Here is a 23,192-nt window from a genome sequence, read left to right on the forward strand (position 1 = left end):
TGATTCGAGTTAAATGAGGTGATAAGGGCAGACCATAATCCTATAGGGGTGGTGTCCTTATAAAGAGAGGGAGAGACACCAGAGTGCTCTCTCTCTCCATGTCCACACACAGAGGAAGGGCCACATGAGGACGCAAAAAGAAGGTGGCTGTCTACAGACTAGAAAGAGAGGCCTCAGCAGAACTGACTTTGCTGATCCTTAATCTTGGACTTCCAGACTCCAGAACGGTGAGAAGGTAAGTATCTGTTGTTTAATCCCCCAGTCTGTGGTATCTGTGAAGGCAGCCTGAACTGACTGAGATAAGCATTCTGTGCACTTCTCCAAGAGGGAGAACACCCCTGTGGTCCCCTGGAACCGCAAGTAGCCTTGTCTCATGGCAACATACACTGGCCTGCTAGATGGAGAGTGGTCCACCAAACCAGATGGGAGGGCTCTAGTGCTCCTTATAGAAATAAGTAATGATTAATCACTGATATTTATAATAAACACTACAACTGGCCGGTCAAGTGACTCTTCAGCTTTCCAAAGGGCCACGGTGAATAGGCTCCCTTCTCCCTCTCAGGGCAACCTTAGAAAGAATGCTCAAGGAGTGGAATATTTTGGTTGGCTGATTTTTTTAAACTGAACTTTAAACTCTTTCAGAGGAGTACCCTCAGTTTTATGTTGAAATCTTTTAAAAAATATGCATTTATTTCTTAATAAATACATTTGTCAACTGAGGATTTTGCAGATCTAGAAGTTTTCACTCTGAGCATCATTTCCTGTTGTATGAAACAGGAGGAGATTATGGTATAGAAGTTTTGACTGGGTGTGGAAAATTCCAGAGTACTCCCGGGATATTGTTTTCACAACAAAAGTTCAGTAGTTGGCAATTAGCTTTTCTTGGCATTTTTGGCAGTCTCTCTTAAAACCTGAGGAAAGGAGAGGAAACAGCCATCCTGGTCAAGCATTATTTGTAAAATGAGGTTGTAACGTCCCTTTGCCTATGTTCAGAATCATTGCCCTGGACCTCAAGGCCTTGATGATGGACACAGATACCAGCAGAGGAACTTCTTGGCTGGTCCATCTAGGAATGAGAGTGCTCACCAAACAGACAATATTAGATCTCTTGAGATTCACCTCGGAAAATGGTGGAGGCTGGTTCCCATTTTTTAGAAGAATGAGGTTCAGCCTATGAGGAGCTCCCTGGGGTCAGGACTACTGTGTGAAATGACCGGCCTTCTTTTCATCTGCTGTCACCACTCTATTCTGTCACCATGTCCTCAGCCTGAAGCACTCCAACAGCCTCCGGTTGCCCTCCCTGCAGAGGGCTTGCCTCCTCCATGCCACTCTACACGTGACAGTTGCAGCCATCTTTCTAACCCCTGTCTGGTCCTGTTACTTCTTAAAATCAGCAAGGGCGGACCTCACATTTTTTTAAATGAAAATTCAAGCTCCTTAGTGAAAGAAGCCAAATACAAGAAACCACATATTGTGTGATTTCTTTACATGAAATACCCAGAAAAGGCAAAATTATGGAGACAGAAAGTAGATTAATGGTTGCCTGCAGTGGAAATGGTGAAGTGGAGATGAAGAGTAAATGTGCACAGAGAATCTCATTGGAGTAATGAAAATGTTCTAAAGCTGATGTATGGTGATGGTTGCACGAGTTGGTAACTTAAAAATCATTGAATTGTACATTTGAAAAGGGTGAATTATATACAAAAAATTAAAAAATATTCAAGCACCTTATTATACTTGCCAGGTGCTCCATGATACAGTTCCTAATGAATGTCCTGGGTTGAGCCCCATCTCCCTCCCTCCCTCTCTCTGTATATCTGACACACTGGTCCTGGTTCAGGTCCTCCAAGGTGTCTTGTTCTTCCTCTGGGCTCCCACCTGCACCTCCGAACACCTGCTGTGCCCTCCCTCCCCTCTACCTGCCCCAAATCTGGCTGATAACCCTCAAAGCTCACCTTTCTCTGGGATGGATGCCCTTGTCCACCCAGATGAGCTCAGGACCCTGTTCTGTGCCCCCATAGTACACCTGGACTTTGTCTCTCATGCCACTCATCACATTTTGCTGTGAATATTTGTTTAATGTCTGTCTTCCTTGCCAATATATAAGCCCACATATAATTTGTCTCAGTGATATTCCAAGGCACATAGTAGGATTTTAGAAATATTAATTGTGTGAATAAATATAAGAATGATGCGCAGAGGCCACAGGACCAGGCAGCTCTTCCAAGAGTACATGGATTTATTCAGAACCCAGCATTGCTCAACTGAAGGCACATTTTAGTCTCTTCCAGAGACTACATGAGGAATAGAAGAGGTATATGGGAGGGAGTGGCATGATGAGGAACATGGTCAGGAGATTACAGGCGTGATGATGGAGGGCTGCAGGAAGGGGTACCTGGAACATGAGAGAATAAGCTTGGGAGTCACGGGTTCTCGTCTGGCTTTGTGATCTTGGGTGAGAAACTTAAGCTTCTGGTCTTTTTCTTTTAACCTATGAAAAGATTTTTTTATAATATATACAGTCTCTCTTAACTCAAATATTCTATAATTCCAGTCATTCTACTAGACTAGGGCTTCTCAGTGTCAGAATCACCTGGCTGTGTGTGTTACAAAGGTAGACTCCTAAGCCCCATCCAGGCCTCTGGATCAGTATCTCTGCAAGTGTGGCTAGGGAATCTACCTTTTAACATACTCTTGGGTGATTTTTTTTTTTAAATGCAAGTTTGTAAAATGCAAGTTTAACGCATGTTGTGTGTGTCTATCTCATTCACTCACATATCCCAAAACTCCACCTAATGCAGCGCAGAGGGTGCTCAATAACTACTTCTTGATGGGTGAATAAGTAAATAGCATAGTCACGGAAATGTGGATATCTTGCTTTAACTAAGGCAGAAGAAGAGGGTTGCTGCCTCACTATGGTCTATGGTAGCTTCCTTCCTCTTTGGGGCTGAAGTCTCCATTTATAAAATATGGTGTTTGGACTAAGTGACTCACATGATTTCTCCCTGCCTTAATAATCCACAGCACCATGAATCTATAATATGGACAGCACCATGAATCAATGCTTTCTCTTTCCCTTCGCCTTCCTCCTTGACATAGGAGAAAGAATCAGCCACAACCCGGAGATTCATTGTGAGTTTTAATAGGAGGGGTGGAGTCAAACAGCTTAGAGGAACGTATAAAAAGACCTTTTACTTTTTGCTGGAACACGATATGGTTTGTGCATAGCACATACATATTAAAAAATAGAAGCATCACATTTTATAAGCACATGACTGAACAAATTCTGAGTTTTTCTACTCACTTGACCCAAACTTGAGGACAGCTCTGAACTGGGACCCAGCCTGAGGTACTTATTGATTTATAGAAAGGGGAAACCACATGAGGACACAGCTGTCTGAGTGCTGGAATTTCGGTAGTTCAATGAGGTATACAAACACGGTTCTGTGTTGGCTCTCGGCATGATGGACTAGATTCAGGATCTGTTTGGGGCATAATTACTCTCTCCTCCCATTCTGGGAAGAGGAAACATCAACTCAGGTGTAAGCACAGAATGGAGTATTTCTATCTACTCTTCTGGCTTTGTCTCAAACATTCTGGGAGGTAGCAGAATGAGTAGCCATGCCTGGCCTAGTGGAGGGGTGGGAGGCAGCTTTGAGAGACCCACTTCCTAGACGCGAAAGTGGCAAGGGGACTTTCTAGTCCCTCCTCAGTGACATCTGACCCAGAGCCTTTGGGGACAGAAAGTTATAGGAGCTTTCTAGCTTCTTTCCACATGAAAAGCAGCAGAAGTGGATAGACAGGAGAGAAAATATCCCCAAGTCTTAGGGGCCAGCAGCCACTTTTGGCAGATATGTTTGCACCAGTGGCCGTGGCACATAATGGGCAAGGGCAGTAAACCTACAATGCTGGGAGGAAGGAGAACTACAGCTTGTGGACTTTTACACATCTTTCTCTCTTAGAATTCTACAGAATGATAACTTGGAGGCTCTGACGTCTAGGACAAGAAAGGGGCCCAGAGCCATCATGAGGAGAATTCCAAGCTTCCCAGCATAGGACTAGGTCAGGAGAGAATTTCGGCCTGGGCCACTGGCCTGGGAAGATCTTATATGTCTGAAAAGGAGAGAGGTTTGTAGCCTGGGTCAGAAGACAGGAGAAAATATTCTCTTTCCTAAGCCATAGAATGGCCCTAGCCAGGGGCTTGGAGTGCGTCCGCTGGACGTGTTGTGGGACATGGCGGCAGAGGGGGAAGGCTGTGAAGAATAATGATAGGGTATTAATTACAACATTATACTCTGCCTTCCAAAGGAGGTTCAAAAGTGCAGGCAAGTAGGAAGGGAAGGGGTGTTAGAAGGCAGCAAATGATGGAGTGAACACAATCAAAAGCTTCAATGGGGCAGTTGGGGTTTTCTGATTTCCTCTGAGGTCCACGCATTGTCCTTAGGAGAGTGCAGGTTCTACAGGGGGCCTGGAGTTCCCCTGTGGTTTCTGAGCTCACCTCTCCCCAGCTGAGAAGTTCATCTCCAAGGATGTGCTCATATGTTGCTCTCATTTTTATCATTTGCTCTTGAAGAAGGAATAAGGCAGCATCTGGGTTCTTGAGCCCCAAGTTGACATGGCTACAGAGAAGGTTCAGGATAGGAGAGAAGCCAGTGACTGCAAAAATCTATAAACCAGGGTCACAGCTCAGGATCTGCAGGAGAGAGGACCCAAGTTGTTTGTAGTACATGGCAGCCTATGCAATGTCTGCTGCAGCCTTTTGGATCCAACGGGGCTGAGAACTCAGTCCAGAACTCAGTAGACATGGTGATCAGACAGGAGACAACTCTGAACACCTGTGCACAGACACAGTAGCAGCAGAAGTAGCTGACTGTCTTCTGTTCCTGTCCCTTAACCCACTTCTGTGGTTGGAGAGTGACTTGTCATAAGCCTAAGCCACTTACAGGTCAAAGAGAAAGCTCTTGGGAGAGAACTCCTCTGGGTAGGAGGCATTTTAAAGAGTCAACAGTGCATCACCACATCCAGGAATATATTCAGAATGTTCAACAACTGGTAGCATAGGTCCTGGTACCAGTTAGAAAAGATGCCCTGCTGCTAGGAACTGATTCCAGTCATAAGCAATGGGTGTGCTGGTGCCTCGGCGTAGTGACTGCATAGCAAGTCTGCCTGCCCTAGGCATGTCATAGCTTCTCCTTCTCACTCTTAGCATGATATATGGAAGTGGACATTTGGAGGGACCCCTTGTCAGCGTTTGAGCACTTTTATGAGCCTCCAGAGAGATGCAGGAAAGGTCTAGCAGTCTGAGGCCTTGAGACTCTCTTTAGAAATGTGTCTCCTCTCGTGCCAAGTTGGCACAGATTGAGGAAGAAAGGAACTAATGCTTTGGGACCTAAAACTTTTCTCCCCACCAGATCACTGTCCATCCATCCTCCCAGGCTTTCTGCACCCCTGGCACATTCCACTGGGTACGGATACGTGCCTCAGGTTTTGAGTGCATCAGTTTCTGATGTACCCTGTCAAAGAGACCAGTAAATTGTTCTGGACAAGATAATCAGCCTTGTCCTCTGCCTCTAAGCAGACCTGCACTTCAAATATTCCAAATGGTCAAGATGGACCAATTTTCTCCCCCTTCCACTTGACCCAACACCCCAGCTCCTTCCAGTTTCTTCCAAGGCTTGGTCATGTCCACTCTTGCTCCTGAGTTCTTACTGTCTGCCCAATCTTTGCTCACATTTGGTGTGGCCTTTCCCTCCTCATCCAGCACATGTCCTCCCTGATGTGTGCCTGACAGAGAGGTAGCCAGTATGATGCCTCAGTTGGGTGGCCATAGCCAGTATGATGCCTCCATTGAGTAGCCAACCCCCATGTCCAGCTCACAGTAGCTCAGCTCAGATCTATCTATAGATGGCTGCATCTGCAAATAGAGAGGTATGTTGAAGATGAAGGTATTTGCAGCAGATGAGGGGTTGTCTTGCAGGCATGGGCCCCTGAGAGTAGCAGAGGGTGTCAGGTCATTTTGTAACTTGATGGTTCACGTATGCCGAAAATATGTGCACTCTGATATGGCTCTCTCTGGTTTCAGATTTAGGAACATTCCAATGGTTCAGGAATCTGAAGGCTCCAGGCAGACAACATTTATAGTCACTTGGGGGAACCTCTGCTTTAAATACTCTCAAAGGACAGGAGGCAAGAAGGCGTTGTACAGCAAGGAGCTGTTTCAGCTTGGCTGCTTGGTTTCACAGGATTATCACTCTTCTCTTACTGTAGGGGGGCCAGAGGGGCAAAGTCTGGAGGTCATGGTGCCCATTCTACTGCATCCAGGCACCAGTGTGTATGTGAGATGAAGATGACCAAGAAGGAAATGAGAGTATCAGATGAGGACTTGGGTGAGTTTCCCGGATGTAGCTGGAGAGGAATTATCATCTGCAGTCCAAAGCCTCTCTACTTCCTTCATGCCCTATTTTGCATCCCCTCACCCCTCGCCAAAGAGGTTGCCATTATTAGGATCCTTGTCATCTGAGGTTAAAATAAGACCCAGTTCAAAGTGAGGAAAAGTTATGGGCAGGGAGCCTGGCCCGGCTTGTTCTTGGAGTCGCACACAGCACTGAATCCTCCAGGCCGAATGGCACTCCATAGAACATCCAGTCCCTTCCGCTGCTTCCAGCAGGCCTTCCCCAACTGCCCGAGACACAGCTCTACCCCATTTCTTCAAGAAGAGGATCCCTTCTCCCCCAACTCCCCTGACAGGGCAGCCCAGTGTCCCCAGAGCCCCCATAGGCAGGAAGTTTGGAGCCTGCTCACTTTCTTTCTGGTTTGCAGATAAACCCTACTGCCTCCCACCCTGCCCTCTATGCTTAGAAGACAGCTGCTCCCACTGCCTGTGCAAGCCATGCATGCACTCAAGTCGCCTCTGAACGGAAGGATGATTGGAAAGAGGCAGAATGGGAGTACACATCAATCCTGCTGGTCTGACAAATGATACTCTTGCAGGCAGATTCCTGCTGCAGTGATACCCGAGAAAGAAACCTGATGCTCTGCAATGCCTTCGCTCAGACCACCTACACAAGGATGTATAAGTATACATCAGCACACACACATACCGCCACCCTGACCTTTCCCTGTGCACATGGTCATATGCCACGTGTACCTTCTTTTCTCAGTTGAGGTCAGAGCATGTATCCATTGCCATTCTAGGATGTTGGTTGCAACACCTCTCTTGGGTTGGTTATATACCATAGGGTCTGGTGTGCCTTCTCCCCAAGCACAGGAGAAGCCTGACTCAGGAGTCATGGGGGGCAAGAGGAATTGTTCATTTGTGCAAAATTCCAATACAAAAGATGTTGCTTTCAATCTGCAAGCCTCCTTTCAGGGTCCTTATATCCTGGGAAGGAAGTGAGTGACAGTCATGATTGGGGACACCTTGCTGCCCCGCTTTACCCGTCCGTATTTGCTCAGTGCGATGTAGGTCCCTCGGTACAGGTCTGACTCGTAGGCATTGTAATTGTTGGGCAGAAGGGTTTCTCTGAACTTGCATTCCTCTTGGAAGCTGGGCTGTCAAAGAAATGGACAAACAACAGAGGCTTAATTATAAATGAATTGTAGCAGGCCCCCTGAAGGGTGCACCTCCCCTGCCCTCTGTAAGACAACCAGCAGGGAATCTGAACCATCCTAGGTGAACCGAGTCACAGAAGGTCAGAAAGGAAGAGACTTCTAGCTCTGTTGGACCCCTCTCATGTTCACTCCTTTAGGATGAGGAAATCAAGGTTCAGGGACATGGGTAGATGGTCTGTGTCACATGGCGTGGGTCTCCTGACTTTCAGTTCAGGGCGCTCTCCACTAAGCACCTAGCTGATAATTTATTCTCTTCAGAAAAGGATACAATAGGCTGTTTGCTCAAGTCCACTGTGAGAGGTGGTCTAGCGGAGCCGGATTGGGAGCCCAGCTCCACTCAGTGGCTTCTCTGCGTCCTAGTTATGTGACCTTGGGCAGTCTCCTCCCTTTCAGCCTTTGTTCCCTTTCATGCAAGCTGTGTGCTGGGGGAGCAGATGAGGAGCAATTAGCAGAAGGTTGGAGACAGATGACTCTCTAAGTCCTTTCCAAAGCTGTCTGTTGACTAATGTGAACCCTTTCTTCTTTTCATGGGTGTCCCCTCACTCTGTCTTTCCCCGTTTACGCCCTAGGTTTTCTACCCCTTAAAGAGGTTCATTCTTCGTTTTGACTTTGAGCTCAGTAGATGCCCGGTGCCTCCTAGACATTCATAGCTCTCCAGGGAAGTTCGGGAACAGAGATGGTGAGGAGCAGCCATTTTTATGGGGAAGAGAACCTGGTTCTCTCTGTGGTAGGTGGCGCCGTGGAGTCTGGGGCCAGTGGTAAATCGGCCCCTTCAGTGCTAATTTGGTAGAGAAGCGCGTGTGGACCATCTGTTCAGACAATGAATACTGAACTTCCTGTCACACATCAACAAGTTCATTCCTGCTACCTCACCCATGCCCTCCTTTATTCCGAGAAAAGAGGGCCCTTCCTACCCAGGCTTTTGGGGCCACTGCTGAGGGAGGCTGGGGAGGTTTCTGTGCTTTGGACAGGGAACAGCTCTGTGGGGTCTAGAGGAAGAGAGAGCAAGGTGAGAGCCAGGGTATCTGGGATTCAGTCTCAAAAGAAATACAGAATGAAACAAAAAGAGAGAGGTGGGATGTAATTTCTGACTCCTTCCTGCTGACTGAGGCCATTGGCTATAAAAAGTCCAGTCAGTGGCTGGCTGGCTGTGCCAGAGGTGTCGTCTGACCTTCTCTGAAGGAATCATACTATGAGCACCCTGGGCTGGCCAGACGCGGGGGATGTACCAGAGCCTCTTCCTGTTAGGAATGGAGGGTGATGAGCTGGCTCACTGGGCTTCCAGACTCCCACAGCATGTACAAGAGTGTGTGATCCCCAGGGACACCTTCTTCTTTCCCAGTAGACTCCAAGTTGCCCAAGACAAGGGTTGTGTCTTGTCAGGTACGTGATGCTGAACGGTTGATGACTTAACAGGAACAACAGCAGGAGAGGTGGACAGCCCCCCTCCCCCCTTAACTTGCCCTTTCGATGCAGCATGAGAGGGAGCAAGGGGCAGTGCAGTGTAAGGAGGGAACAGCACACTCTCTTCTTGCCCTTTGTCCCTTCCTCCTTTCCCCACTCAGCCCTACCCCCCCATTTATTGCTTATAAGACACTTGCGCAAGTGTTAATTTACCTGAGATGAATGTGAAAGCTTTAGCCAGCCACACCAGCTGGCTTCCTAGCACCACACTAGGGAGCTTGCATTTTCACAAGCTAGCCTTGTTATGAATGCTCAGTAAGTATTTGTGGAAGGAATATCCCAAAGATAGAATAAACTAATCAGAGTAGGTACAGAGCATATGTGGGCAGGAGCTTTGAGGTTACATCGATGATGATTCACCTCTTACTTAGCTCTGTGAACTTGGGCAAGTGATTTAACCTTCCCTCCTCTGATTTAACCTCAGTTATCTCTTCTGTAAAGTGGGGGGCAGTAAGAATTATGTCAAAGAATTGGAGTGAGCATTAATTGAAATAACATACAGAAAATCGTTGGCATAACATCTGGCACGTAGTAAAGTAAAAAATATTGTTAATACTATAATTCCTCTCTATCATTAACTACTTTATATTAAAAGCCCTGAGAGACTGTCTTACCCTGGATCGCCATTCCTGCAAAACCTGCTGTGGACGTGTTTGCTTTTAAGCTCAGCAATTATTGACTGAATGACTCGGAGACCTTGAACTTGTATGAGAAGAGCACAGGACTAAGATACAGAGAGGCTGATGCTCTGGCACTGCTCTTTGGGGCCTCTCTGGACCATGGTTTCTTCACGTGTGCATGGGGTGTAGAGTCAGCCACGGGAGCTAAGATTGTCAGTGAGCAAAGCTCTGGAGCAACAACACTAGGAGAAAGCACACTCAGGACTGATTATGAATTTGAGAAATAAAACTACACTGATTAAAAGTCTGGTGTAAAGGCACCTGGGTGGCTCAGTTGGTTAAGCTTTGGACTGTCGATTTCGGCTCAGGTCATGATCTCAGGGTCCTGGGATCGAGCCCCACGTGGGGCTCCACGCTGAGCATGGAGACCGCTTGGGGTTCTCTCTCTCTCTCTTTCCCTCTGCCACCGAACCCCTACCCATGCACACATGTGCATCATGTGTTCTCTCTCTCTTTCTTAGGAAAAAAAAAAGGTCTGGTGCAGATCGATGAACAAAATACAGAGTCCAGAAGTAGATCCAAATATATGTCAATATAAAATAAAAGTGGATCTGAAATTAATATAAAATAAAAGTAGCATTTCAAATCACTAGAGAAAACATGATGTTGGAACAACTGGATAATATCTAACAATAATAATAGTAATAGAGTTTGATTTCTTATTTCTTTCCTTACATTACAATAAATTCTACAGTTAGCAAAGATTTAAATGTGAAAAAGAGAGTCTTAAAAAGTCCAGAAAAAAATTGTTTAAATAATCTTGAGTTCGGAAGATCTTTTTGAGCAGGACACAAAAAACTAGACACCATAAAAAAAAGCAAAACCAATAAATTTGACTTCTGCCTGGAAAAAATTGCCTTAAAACAAAAATATAAATAGCAAACTCAGTTAAAAAATAGTTGCATAAATAAAAAAAACAATTGCAATGTTGGGGCACCTGGGTGGTTCAGATAGTTGAGTGTCCAGGTCTAGCTCAGGTCTTGATCTCAGGGTCATGAGTTCAAGTCCCGTGTTGGGCTCCATGCTGGGTGTGAGCTTACTTAAAAAAAATAATAGTAATAAAAACAATAAAATTAAAAAAAATGGTTACAATGTATATGTGTCAGAGAGTACATTTTGTTATATTCAGAACCCTTAACTGAGAAATGGAAAGTGTTTATGAACAGACCGTTCACAGAAAAGGAAATACAATTAACATTTGAACATGAGAAAGTATACCTAATAAGAGAAATCTAAGTCATAATGGTGAGATAACATTTTTAATTGTTTGATTAAAAGAAGTCAGATGTTTGATAATTTTTTTTCGAGAGAGAACGTGTGAGCAGGGTGGGGAGGGGCAGAGGGAGAGAGAGAAAATATCAAGCAGGCTGTGTGCTAAGCTTGGAGCCTAATTCAGGGGTCCATCTCACGACCCTGAGACCATGACCCAAGCCAAAATCAAGAGCCCCAACGTTTAACCGACTGAGCCGCCCAGGCTCCCCTTGATGATATTCTTTCTTTGGTGAGGGCAAGAAGACTAGGAATTCTCATTTAACATCTGTGAGTGTATATATTGTTATAAGCTCTATACAGAGCAATTTGACAATATCTACTAGAATAAAAAAGGACTAATAATTCTGTTTCTAGGAATTTATCTTATTGGCACACTCCCACGCATGTACAAGAGTTACTCACTGCAACATTATCTTTCATAGTAAAAGACCAAAAACAACGAATTGGCTATTAGGTTGGAAGCAGTTAATTCAGTTCCGACAGATTCACACAATTGAATAAGTCATGAAAAAATACGGAACCTCCATGTGCACGGACTTGAAATGGTTTCAAAGACATATTGGTAAGTGAAGAGGCAAGCTTCAAAACGGTGTGTGGTGTGCTCTTATTTGTGTGACTTTATAAGATAACAGCGAGGGCACACCCACAGGGACACATGTTCTTCCTGGAGCAACACACAAGGACCTGTCGTATCTCTCTCTGGGGAGGCAGATAATAGCAGCTTCAAGACCACAATGAGAAGGGACTAAGTTTCCATGGCATATTCTTTTGCACCTTTCTCCCCGCCCCTTATACCATGTTCACGTATTACCTAATCATGTAAGTAGATTATTAAAAGCAAGAAAGGAGTTCAGGATACAAGATGGGCCAGGAAATGGAGCAAGGAAACATTTGTATCAGAAACTGGTGGTCCCCCCTTGTCCCGTCCATCCCCTACCGCCCACTGTTTTCCCCTCTGGTCTAACTTGTACATCCCTGGAGAGTAACCTGCCATCAGTTTCCAGAAGAATTCGTTTCTGATCTGGATGGTGCTTACTGGACAGGTTTCAAGTGTGGTTTGCAAACTCTAGAGAGGAAATCAAACCCTGGTGCCAGTGTCCAGGGGAGGGGGAGGGGAGGAAGGGAAGGGAGACTGAGTGATTCAGGCAAGAACTCTGAGGGCATCCTCCCAAAACCTCCATTCTAGAATGTGTCCAGTTTAAGAATCCAGCATTTCCTAGCATCTGGGGCTCCTGAAACATTGTTTAAATTTGCGCAATGGTGGTTGTACACACTGTGCTTTGTTCTCTGCTCATCCCATTTTGATTATTCCAATTCCCTCTCCTTTAAAAAATGTTTTCCTACTTTTGTTTCTTTCCATTTGTTTCTTTTTCTCTAGCCTTGCTCAGATTCCCCACCTTCTCCAGAACTGTGTACAAATCTAAAGTGAAACAAGACAAGTTTTCTTTCAGAGCCCCTTCTTTCCCTTGCCCGTCCCTTTCTGCACCCTTCTGCCTCGTCTTTAGGGTTAGGGTGGCAGGAGGCCAAGACCGTTTCCCTGAACTCTCTGAAGCGGCCAATGCTTCAGGCCCATGGGATTTTCCCGCTGCCCAGACTGATGCCCAACCTGGTATCCAGACCCAGCCCCTTAATCTATGTCTCTTGCATCCTGAGCCTGGTTCTCATGGCCCCGGAGTGCTGGCTGCTTGGATCTGGTGACAAAAGCACCAAAAGACAAAGTTCACTTCATGCCAAGTGAACGCCATGTTAATAAAAGCAGCTACCATATATTATTACTTGAACAAATGAAAATAATTCCACCAGATCACATTTCCTGGGCTGGCTGGGCCCCAGGCCCCAGCGTGACAACGTCTTAAATTCCATGTAGGTCTAATCAGACTTATGTGGAACCATACTCCAAAGCAATCAGCTCTTACCATGGAGAAGGGCATTTTGGAGAGGGGGTTTTGCAGAGGGCTGGTTCAGCGTGTCACCTCTGGCGGAAATGCCCCTTATAGCCTGGGGTGGACGAGACATCCATCCTCTTGTCTTCAGGTAGAGCTAAGTCACCCGGACTGCTGGGGGTGGATGCTTGTCTTTAAAGTTCTTCCTCCCAGGGCTGCCCTTGGCCACCTGCCCTTATTACTCCTGGTTGTGAGTGTGCAAGGGAAGGGTGGGGGGAGGAGGTATTTAAGGAGGTGGGACATGAGAAAAAAAAAGGGGGCTCTTTTTCCTAAGACCCTTCCTTCTGCAGCCCCGGACTACTTCTTTTTCTGTCCTTAGCTGAAATGGAGAAATAACAACTCCCAGCTCTGAAGAGGTCTGTTTATTGCAACTCCCTTTCCTAACACACAATTGCATTGTCAATTTAGAGTGTTTGAAAAGGTTTTCAGCAGCCATATCATTCTTCTCATTCCGGTGTAGCTCTTTGTAGCAGGCAGGCAGTGAGTTGGGGAGAGTTGTCTGCAGGGCTCTCGGGTTCCACCCCCACCCCCCACCCCCGTCCTTCCCCTTGGAGCTAACACGTCTCCTCAGGAATCTGTTCTCTGAACTTTGCTGCTGAGTGAGGGCATGGCTTGGTCCTCCCCTCTCCCAAAGTAATGCCCAAGAGAATATTCAAAGGCCCTGATGGATGAAACAAATACTGTGTTTTGCACCTTGTTATACCACTATTGACGAAAAGGATGTAGACACAGTTACGATGAGTAAAACTAAAATCACTTCAAAGCACAACTCAATTCCTACTAGCTTGTCAGTATACATTTTTCTCGGCCAAAGGATTCTCACAGAACATTGTCAGGTGGAGATCCTTGATTTTTTTCAATTTTACTGTTAAAAGGATGACGGAGATTGGAATTTACTGATTTCTGCCTCTGGCTACACCCAGAAAGGAGAGGTCCAGGCCCAGAGAAGGTCAGTGATTTTGCCCCAAATAAGAGAGTCGTGGAGGGTAGGTGGGGAGGGGCCAGAACTCGGTTCCAGTCTACAGTCCACGCGCTTCCTCTGTGGGCTTTCCGTGTATTACCTGCAGAGCCCTGGGGCAGGTCTGCACAGAGCTGTCATTGCGCTAACTTAAAGACCCCATGTCCCATCTGTAAAGGGAGGATAAAGATCACACACACCTCCCAGGGATGCTGGGGGTAATGCTTTGAAAGCACTCCACAGGGTGCCTGACAAACAGTAGGTGCTCAATATGGGCTGGCTATTTATATTGTCTAAGCCAGGAAGGGGCATCCTGCCATGAGGCTCTGCACCCCTCTTTCCTGGAGGTGAGACATGTAGGAGGCCACTTTTCCTGGGTGGCTTTTCTGGGCTTTTATTATCTGACCATAAGCTGTCCCTTGTCCCCAACCCCAGCATGGGTCCCCATCCCCCCTCCATGAGAAATCTCATTTAGCTGCAGGCTGTAGCAGCTGAGCCCAGGGAGATGAGGCAGCTTTAGGGGCTTAAGGGAAATAGTGTGAATGAAATCATCACCCAGCGGGAGTCTTCCTGGCTCCGGGGATCAGTTGGCAATTGTTTTTTTAGACTGTGATAACAGGCCCCTGAGGGGCAGCAGGAGGGGATAGAGGTGGTTCAGCAGAATCTGGTGCACAGCCACACAAAGCATCAGTGTCCAAGCTTGGGGCACAGTTCAGCGGGACACCCTCCTCCAGCCCCGCGCTCTGTATCCTGGCCCTGGGCTCCAAGGAGGACAAGCTCCCACTTCAGACAAGGTGCTCCTGGACATAATGCTTCTAGGGTATGGGGGGGGGAGGGTGGAGTGTGCGTACCTAGTGAACAGGTCGTTCCTCAGGACAGCCCCCCCACTTCCCCTGGACTTGTTCATTTAGTGAACCCTCCCTCTCGTGGGCCCACTTGACCCCTTTTGAAGTAACAGGCCCTGGGGGCAGAGCCAGGGGTGTCTCCTACATCAGGAGGCAGTCCACACTTCAGGGGTGGCTCCTTCCCTTTCGCTACTCAATGCTTTACCCCTTTGCAGTGCTTTCTAAATGTTTTCTTTCTTTCCTTTCCTTTTCTTTTTTCTTTTCAGTGTGGGGCTTGAACTCATGACCCTGAGATCAAGAGTTGGACACTAAGCCACCCAGGCTCCCCTGCAGTGCTTTCTCTGATGGTGATTAAAGCTCTGAGTTTGGAATCTCATATGGGTTCTCTTACCAGGGCCACACATTTCAAGTGGGACGTGGATCAATGTTCCTGTATTTACGCCCTTTCCCTGCCTCAGAGTTGAACATCCTTCTGGGTAAGGAGAAAGCAATACCATAGAAGGGTTTCTGTCATCTGGGCTTCCTTCCCGGAGCTCTACCTGCTAAGTGGTCCCTTGCAGACAGTCACAGCCAACAACCCCTGTTCCTGGCTCTCCAATCAGTGGGTCCCAGGTACTGTGCAGCCTGGTGAGAAAGGGCTTTTTGGGATGACTGACTCCACAGGAAGGGGCCCTGCTGCACCCAAACGTACGCAGAAGGTCCTCTTACATGCCTCACCTCTAGGAAAGAGGGGTGCAGAACCTCATGGCAGGGTGCCTTGTCCTCCTTAGATAATATAATAGCCACCCCATATTGAACACCTAGTGTTTGTCGGGCACCCTGCGGAGTGTTTTCCAAGCATTAACCCCCCTGCAACCCCTGGGAGGTGTGTGTGATCTTCATCCTCCATTTATAGAGGGGACATGGGGTTTCCAAGTTCTCATATCCAGTCAGGGCTGTGTGTGGACCTTCCTCTGGGCTCCGCAGGTTTACAGACTTTGCAGACTTTACTGTACGCTTGGTGTACAGACCGGGGCCCGAGTTCTGGCTCCTGGCACCACCTACCCTCCAGCTATTCCTCTTACTTCAGATGCCCATTTCTAATCCATGCCTTATCTCCATGCAAACCAACCCAGACTTAGTATCAGCACGAAAGAATACGGGGGAAGAGGCCACCTGAGCACCCCCTTTGGGTATGTAGCAGACCGCCTCTGTAGGGATAGCCTCCCCGGAGCCTGGCACCCATCCCAGATCTCTCTGCTCACTTCCTGATGCTCACTCTGTCTCCAAGGAGAGGTAGAACAGCACTCCATGCCCTTCCCATAAATAACTCTGGTATTCCTTGACAATTGCTCAGAGATCTACCTTTTTAGCCTTCTTATTTCTGTCAAAAGAACTCCCAGTTTCTTCAACTTCACAGGGATGTTTTCCCAGCCCATATTTTGGAATAAGCTGAATCATAGGAGGAAAGCCCCAGGACAGAGAGGGTCAAAGAGAGCAGAGATTTTGGTAAATATGCTTGGAAGTTGGCTAGGTTAACCAAAGGGCTCATATTCGCCCTCCCACGGGTGATCTGTGGGGGGGAGGGCACTCGAGGTGGGGTGTCAGCCCAGAGGGTGGATTAGGAGGATGCTTCGCCAGCCTTTGGGATCAGGGGTCAGAGGACTTAAAACCTTAATGTCAAATTTCAACACCCTGATGAAGGTATGCTGCACTCTAGGCGGTACCTCTTGGGGTGGGGGGGGTCATAGGGAATAGCCCCCCAAGCTGAAAGACAGGCTTGCTTCGCTGGGCCTCTCCAGTTCAGGGGATCAAACCCGACTGTAAGCCTGGATGACAGCTTTATGCCAGGGTCCAGGTCTCCCTGCAGAACCACTAGCCTCCTGAGCTATGATTCCTATTTAATTACAAAGGACGGAAGGGTCAGGAAAAACATGGTCCAGAGCAGAAGCAAAATAACCGTGAAGCAAGCAAAGCGTGAACTTCCAGGCCTGTTCCTGGCACGGGCACTTCCTGTTCTAGACAGATATGCACTTCTCTACTCAAGCTTTTATAGTATTTTCTTCAACTGTGTAAGTAGCAGCCCTCACACAACCTGGAGCTCCCCCGGCCCAACGGACTCACCGTTGTGTATAATCTCCCTTTACTGTTCATGGCAACGAAGAGGGCACTTTTCACTCCAAAGAGACTCACCACACCCCGCTCCACCGTGGAAATCTCCAGGAGGCCTGACAAAGAAATGGGGGGGGGGCACGTTACCCAAGGCTTGTGCAGAGCAGAGTGGGACATCGATCTAGAGGTGATGCCACGAGGGCATCTAAGCCCATCCCCTGCTCCTAGAAAGCCAGACCCTTGTCACCTCTATCCCTGATCTCACTTTGGACTCGGCCAGTCCTGCCACTATACTGTCAAAGATCCAGTTCCGCAAGGGGCGTTCTGACACCAGAGCCAAAGCTACAGATTAGCTTTCACTGACTTAATCACATGAGGTCTTTGCCTGGGGTAGAAAATGAATGCTGATTAGTTTTTTAATAAAGGAGATACTCCACATGTTTCAACAAATCTCAGCGCATCTGAACTTGCCAACATTGCAGCCACACGGAAGCTGATGGCTTGCCTGGATCCTGCAGCCCCTGTCCTCTCTTGGATGGGGGAGTCTATCTATGCAGCAACCCATCGACTTGTAGGACAAGGAGCCTGGGGACAGAGAGGGCAGGTTGGAATAAAAAAGAAAGATGTGCTTCAGCAGGAGATTTTGCAAATCACTTGCCTTTCCTTCTCAAAGAGGGAAGCTAAGTAAAAATCAGCTTGGGTCTAATCTGGTCCTAGTCCGTTCACTTACTCTCACCACCCTTGCCTTATGGCTTCCCGGCTGATGTTTCGGTGGTCTTAAATGGCCACGGATGTGCCTGTAATGCTGAAGTAATCAGTGTCACCGGGACTCTGTGGGGTGATGACAAAGGACACCAGAATGCTTGGACCTCAGCATAGTAAACCTGCAACTAGGCACGGTCCAAGTGAGTCTGGGGGAGGTGGCCATGCTTATGAGCATCCAGGTAGGGAATAACACTTCTCTCCCCTTTATAATAGGACCCCATGCACCAGAGCAAGTCCCCATTGTCTTTTAGCCCTGCTTGAGCCCAAGCCCCCAGCTTCCCAACTGCTGCCACTGGCACTCACTGTAGGGGTTCTCCTCGTGGGTCCCGCTGATCTGGCCGTCGGGGGGCACCTGGAGGTGAAAGCCGATGCCCACGTTGCAGTAGAGCCTCCTCTGCCGCTTGATCCCCACCAAATAGCCACTCTCCCAATTCACCCCAGCAATCTCTCCAGCTAACCCAGCTCGAGACCTTGACAGCAGGGTGCCCCAGCCCCTGGAGTCCAGCAGCGTGCTGTTGGCGCGGGTGCCTGCAGGTGAGGGCACCACCATGCCCACTAGGACGCCTAGGAAGACGAGAGCCCACAGCGTGCCCTGAAGACGTCCTCCTCCCCGGGACATAGTGATGAACAGCCTCTGTCCCAGGGCCATCCACCTTGCCTCTCAGGCACGTGGTCAGAATTAATGGCCCTAAAAATACCGCCCTTCTTGTTTTTCTCCCCTCAGCATGGCGGCAGGGGCTTATTTTTGGAAGGCAGATGAAGGCTGCTGACATGAAACCAAAGCCTGCTTTGGGCACTCGGGTTGGGAGCAGAGGGACCCAGGCTGAGCCGTGGCTGGTAGGGACCATGGCTTGGGGACGGTGTCTAGCTCGTCCGCTTGCTCCGTCCCAAGTTGATTATATTTGATTTGACCTATCTTTATAGTTCAGCAGCCTGGCCCTCCCCTCCACCCATCATCACCCTGACGTCAACTGGACCAGCTCACTTATCCAGGGCTGTAACATTAACCTGCTCCTGGGCCTGGCTGCCTCCCCAGACCCCCATCACCCTCCTCAAGCCCCAGGGATTCTGAGAGCCACTGTCATTCCAGCTATGAGGCAGGAATGAAGTGAGCAGGGAGCATCTCTGAGGGAGGGAGGATTTGGCTGGGGGCCCAGGGGAAGAGGGAGGCAAGAGGCCACCCAGAACCCAAACTGGGCAAAAGTTCTTGGCCTGGCAGTGCTGCTGGCTTCCTTACTTAGAGAGCAAAGGGTAAAGACAGTGATAGGGAAAGCTTGGTGGCAGGTGATGACTGTGGCCTTTGAGCTACCCTAGAGACTTTTTCATGGAAAGAGCTCATGGTAGCTCATGACAAGGTAAGCTTGGGGGACACTGTAAGACTGAGCCCTTTTAACAGGGGAGAACAGAGATTTGGTGGTTGGGGGTGGGGAGGTGGTCCAAGGAGCTTTAGGATTGTCGAGGAAGAGAGGGCTAGGGTCAGACTTCTGCTTGCTGTTCTGGCCATGGCATTCACCCAACCAATGATGGGGGAGTCGTGCTGGCCCTTGACGTATCCCACTGACCATTTTCCTACTTGGGCTCATCCTTAGCATCTGACTGATAGTATTCCTATTTTATAGATACAAAAGCTAAGGTATAGAGAACTTAAGTGACTGGTCTGAGTTACCATAGCTAACAAGTGGCCTAAATCCAAAGCCTGTGCTTTAACCCAAGCCCCCCCCACCCCCACCCCCGCCACATGATTGCCTATAGTAGAAAATAGATGACCAGGCTGGCCCACAGATCTATTGAGCTCATTCATCATAGGATTATTTCAATAGCACAAAATGACTCACCTCCCCACACAGGCTGGAGGTTACAGGCAGCCTTGGAGAAAGCTCCTGGACGAGTCCCTCTGCTTAGGGACTCTTCTGAGACATCATTCCCTCCCCTCTGCTTCCAAGCCTCCTGCCCCGGTCTGGGTCAAGACTTTGGTCTGTACTTCTACCTGCCTTCTGCCTTTCTGCCCTGTTCATTTGGACTGATGCTTTGGTTAGAATTTCTGTGAGGCCATGCATCTCAGTTTTGCCCTCTATATGTTCTCTCAGATCCCCTGAAGCCCTGACTTCTTCTGCCATTATCCTGTGCTGGTAAAATGAATGGGGAGGGATACATGTACTTCTGCTTAGGATCCCCTCATCATCAGCCCCCGCCCTGCTTCCCAACCATCTTGCCCCTCCCTGGCACTTCCACTGCCTTATGTCCAGCCTTACCATCACCAGCTCCCTGGTTTCCCAAAACAATGAGTGGCACCTGTGAGCACAGACTGAGTCTACTGTGTAGGCCTCTGTTGGAAAATCATACAAAAAAAATCTCTGCAAAGTAGGAGAATCATGAATAATCTAAAGACACAAAAATGACCTTCACCTGATTTCATATATTTAAGTTTTCATGTACTCAAGAGCAGTGGAGAAGCCCTTTGAATTATGTTCAGTTTGCAATATTGTATTAATTATGCTTGTTGTGCTGACATAGGGAAGAGGCATCCCAGAAGCATGCTGGATGGTAAGAAGTCAGTCTGAAATGAACACTTGCCTTGGATACTTGGAGGGGTGCTCATCATCATCACTGTGGGATGATTCCTGGGACTCATCCACTTTGGGACTGCCTCAGAGGAGAGATTGAGCTATAACAAGATCCATACGAGACATCAGTAAAAGTGGTAAATCTATTTATATTCACCTCATCCCAGATTCTTTTGTGTGCAGAGATTGTGGGTGATATCTTATAAGGCAATGGGCTTTTGAATGGAGGACACCTGAATTTGAATCCCAACTCCACTATTTATGAACTGTGTGACCTTGCAAAAATTTTGAACCTCTCTGAGCCTCATTATTTTTATCTGCAAAATGAGATCATTACTTCATAAGACTGTGGTAGAGATTAACAATAATATATGCAAACAGCCCTGTGCAAAGCACACCATAGCTCTCTCCTGGTCCTTTATCTTAAACACTTTGAAAACCTCTCACCCAATTAAGGGAGAACAAGCCTAAAGTGAGAAAGACCCTCTCCCATCTCAAGGGGTGGGAGAGAGACATGTGGGCTTCCAGTTCTTAATTCCTGGCCACCAGAGCATATGTTGTGATGGCTGCTAACATATGCCGAAGCAGGCAGTCTAGATTCCTAAAATATTCTGAAAACCAGTAATAGCCCTGGTATCGTCCCTGTTAAATATAAAACTTAAGTAATTCATTCTATTAAAAAGCCTGAGTCTTATTTTTATCCGGTGATGTGATGAGGCCCTGTTCTAAATGCGCCTCCTGGGTCTGTCTCCATAGCAACTCCACTGTGCTCATATATCCATATATTTCTCCCGAAGGCTAATTAAGTTGACAACTGCTAGGGCTTCTTGGTTTACCAGATTTGCACTTGACCCTTCTCTTGGGGCTTAGGGACCCCTATGGATGTGAAGTGATAGAGAAAAGAGTAACAGGTGGAGGAGGCCTCTCTATGGACCCCTCTTTCAAATAGTTGCCCAGCAGCCTTTGGAGTTGTCAATCACTCTCTTTGGATGAGCCAAGATTTGGTGGAGGTGAGTGGGAAACAGTGTGAATGTCTGTCTCCTTCTATGACAGGGTCTTTGTCCCTGAGTGGGGTACCACCCAGTATAGATCGGTCAAATTTGGCACATCACCTACACAGTGGAACTACTTCTGTAATACCAAGCAGCTGGCTTTCTAGGACTCATTTATTACATAATAAAGCTCAAGCACCTCAGAGTGACCGTAAAGGAAAGCACATAAAACTCATCTTGACTGTGAAAAGCTGTGTTCATTTGTATTTTTCACATTGGTTTTAAAAAAGTAGTACTTGCCTTTTTCTATAATTTGGAAAATACAGAAAATTGTAAGGTAGAAAATAAAATAACCATTTGTGTTTAGTGTCTTTATGTCTTCTGTCTCAGGCTTTCTTTGAGCTCCTTTGGCACAGGAGCCTGGCCGCCTCCCTTTGCCTCCCCCTCCCTCTTGCTCAGACAGGCACCTGTGTGCCTACGCCTGGTGTTTCAGGGTCGGGTTTGCTCGGCAGATTTGATGGGTATGACATGGGCATGTGCAGAGGGGAGGGATTAAGAAGAACCCCTGCCCTTGAGCTGAGCAAAAGAGGTACTTAGGGCTCATAAAACTTGCTACAAGTGGGAGGATTCAAGAGGGAAACTTTGACCAGAACAAAGATTCTGCCGGGAGAAGTCAGGTGCTGTCTTGCTAGCTGGTCCTTGGAGGAATCCATACTTTGTTCTTTCCTAGCGGAACTCAACTTTTCCAGGTCTCACCCATGTAAGTGGGACTCCATTAGCGTCATGATCCAAATTTCCCGAGATTTTGCCTCTACCAGCTCATGCGGAGGGACCTCACCCCACTATAAATTGTCCCCAAGTTATTTGTAGAGTTCCCAGAGTGTGTCTCACACATGTTTGTGAGTACGTGACTGCTCCTGCCTGGGATCACTTCAAGGGCATCTGTGTGGACCATCCTGTCCATCAGCTTGCCGGCCTCCCCCTGGCAGCCATGCATATGACATTTCTCACCAGAGCTCATGACCTGAAGCCCTCAAGGGTTGAAAGCTGCTTTGTGTTCTGTTTCAAAGAAGGAATGCGTATCTCAGGCCCTTCCTCATAGTTATACTTGTTAAAGGAATGTCTGACCGGTACCACTTGTCCCCTGGTGATTTATTCATTTGGATTTTATTTTCAGATTCCCTGCCTGTAGCATATTCAGTCTTTGTTCATGGGACAAGCTCATCAGGTTCGGTTCCCTTTCCTTCAGGATGGAGGCTCCTCAGCCCTCAAGCAAATAGACTTCTGCTGGGGCCAGCCCACTGGTTGTCCACATGTGTCTGAAGCCCAACCTAAGTTCACATGGAACACCGTGCTCCACTCCCTGCATCCCCTCCTTGGGGAGGGAAGGTGGCCTGGCCACTCAGCTTTGTGGCCTGGTTGTTAAGGATTGGCAGAGTGTGCTGGGAGGAGAGCATGTCCTCCCCTCCACCCCAGAAATCATCTTCTGGATCTGTCCTTCATTCTGAGCCCCCATCTTGCTGTGGCTGTGTGTCTTCCTGCCTCCTGGCTCTGTCATTCTTCTCTGTCTCCCCTGCTCTCTCCCCCTACTCTCTCCTCGCCCTCTCCCCTTACTGTCCTCTACCATATGCACAAGCCTAGAGGGCTAGCCAACTGCCAAGGAGGCAGCACCTCAGGGTTGGCTGACCACCACGGCAGCACATCTCAGCTGAATTTGCAAAGGGGCAGAGGAGTCAGATAACTTTCTGGAGCCTCAGAACGTAAGGGATATTGGCTCTGCTCAGACTTTTGCGGTTTCTCAGATTTGCCTTTCATGATCATCATCTAATAATACCTACTGCGTGCTGAGGAGGGCATGCACCCTGCCAGCCACCATGCAGAGTTATGTAAAAGACTCAGCCCTTAGTGGCAGGCTCCCCAGTGTGGCATGACAGGCCCATGGTGTCCTGACCTCTGTTGGCCTCTCCAGCTCTGGGGATTTTTGCTTCAGGAACCCCACATGGCCTG

General features: G+C 47.9%; 1 protein-coding gene across 1 annotated transcript; it reads right to left on the reverse strand.

The window, feature by feature from the left end:
* Window positions 1-7,374: 7,374 nt before the first annotated feature.
* On the reverse strand, window positions 7,375-18,278 carry FGF6 (fibroblast growth factor 6). The gene is made up of 3 exons (XM_025851744.2): window positions 17,933-18,278; window positions 16,877-16,980; window positions 7,375-7,551 (listed from the first exon to the last, which is right to left on the reverse strand). The coding sequence occupies exons 1-3, from the start codon at window positions 18,276-18,278 to the stop codon at window positions 7,375-7,377; spliced, it is 627 nt and encodes a 208-aa protein (XP_025707529.1).
* Window positions 18,279-23,192: the final 4,914 nt, after the last annotated feature.

Source organism: Callorhinus ursinus, unplaced genomic scaffold (genome assembly GCF_003265705.2).
Source record: "Callorhinus ursinus isolate GAN/ISIS: 27379988/994484 unplaced genomic scaffold, GSC_fseal_2.0 scaffold74, whole genome shotgun sequence".
Taxonomy (NCBI): domain Eukaryota; kingdom Metazoa; phylum Chordata; class Mammalia; order Carnivora; family Otariidae; genus Callorhinus; species Callorhinus ursinus.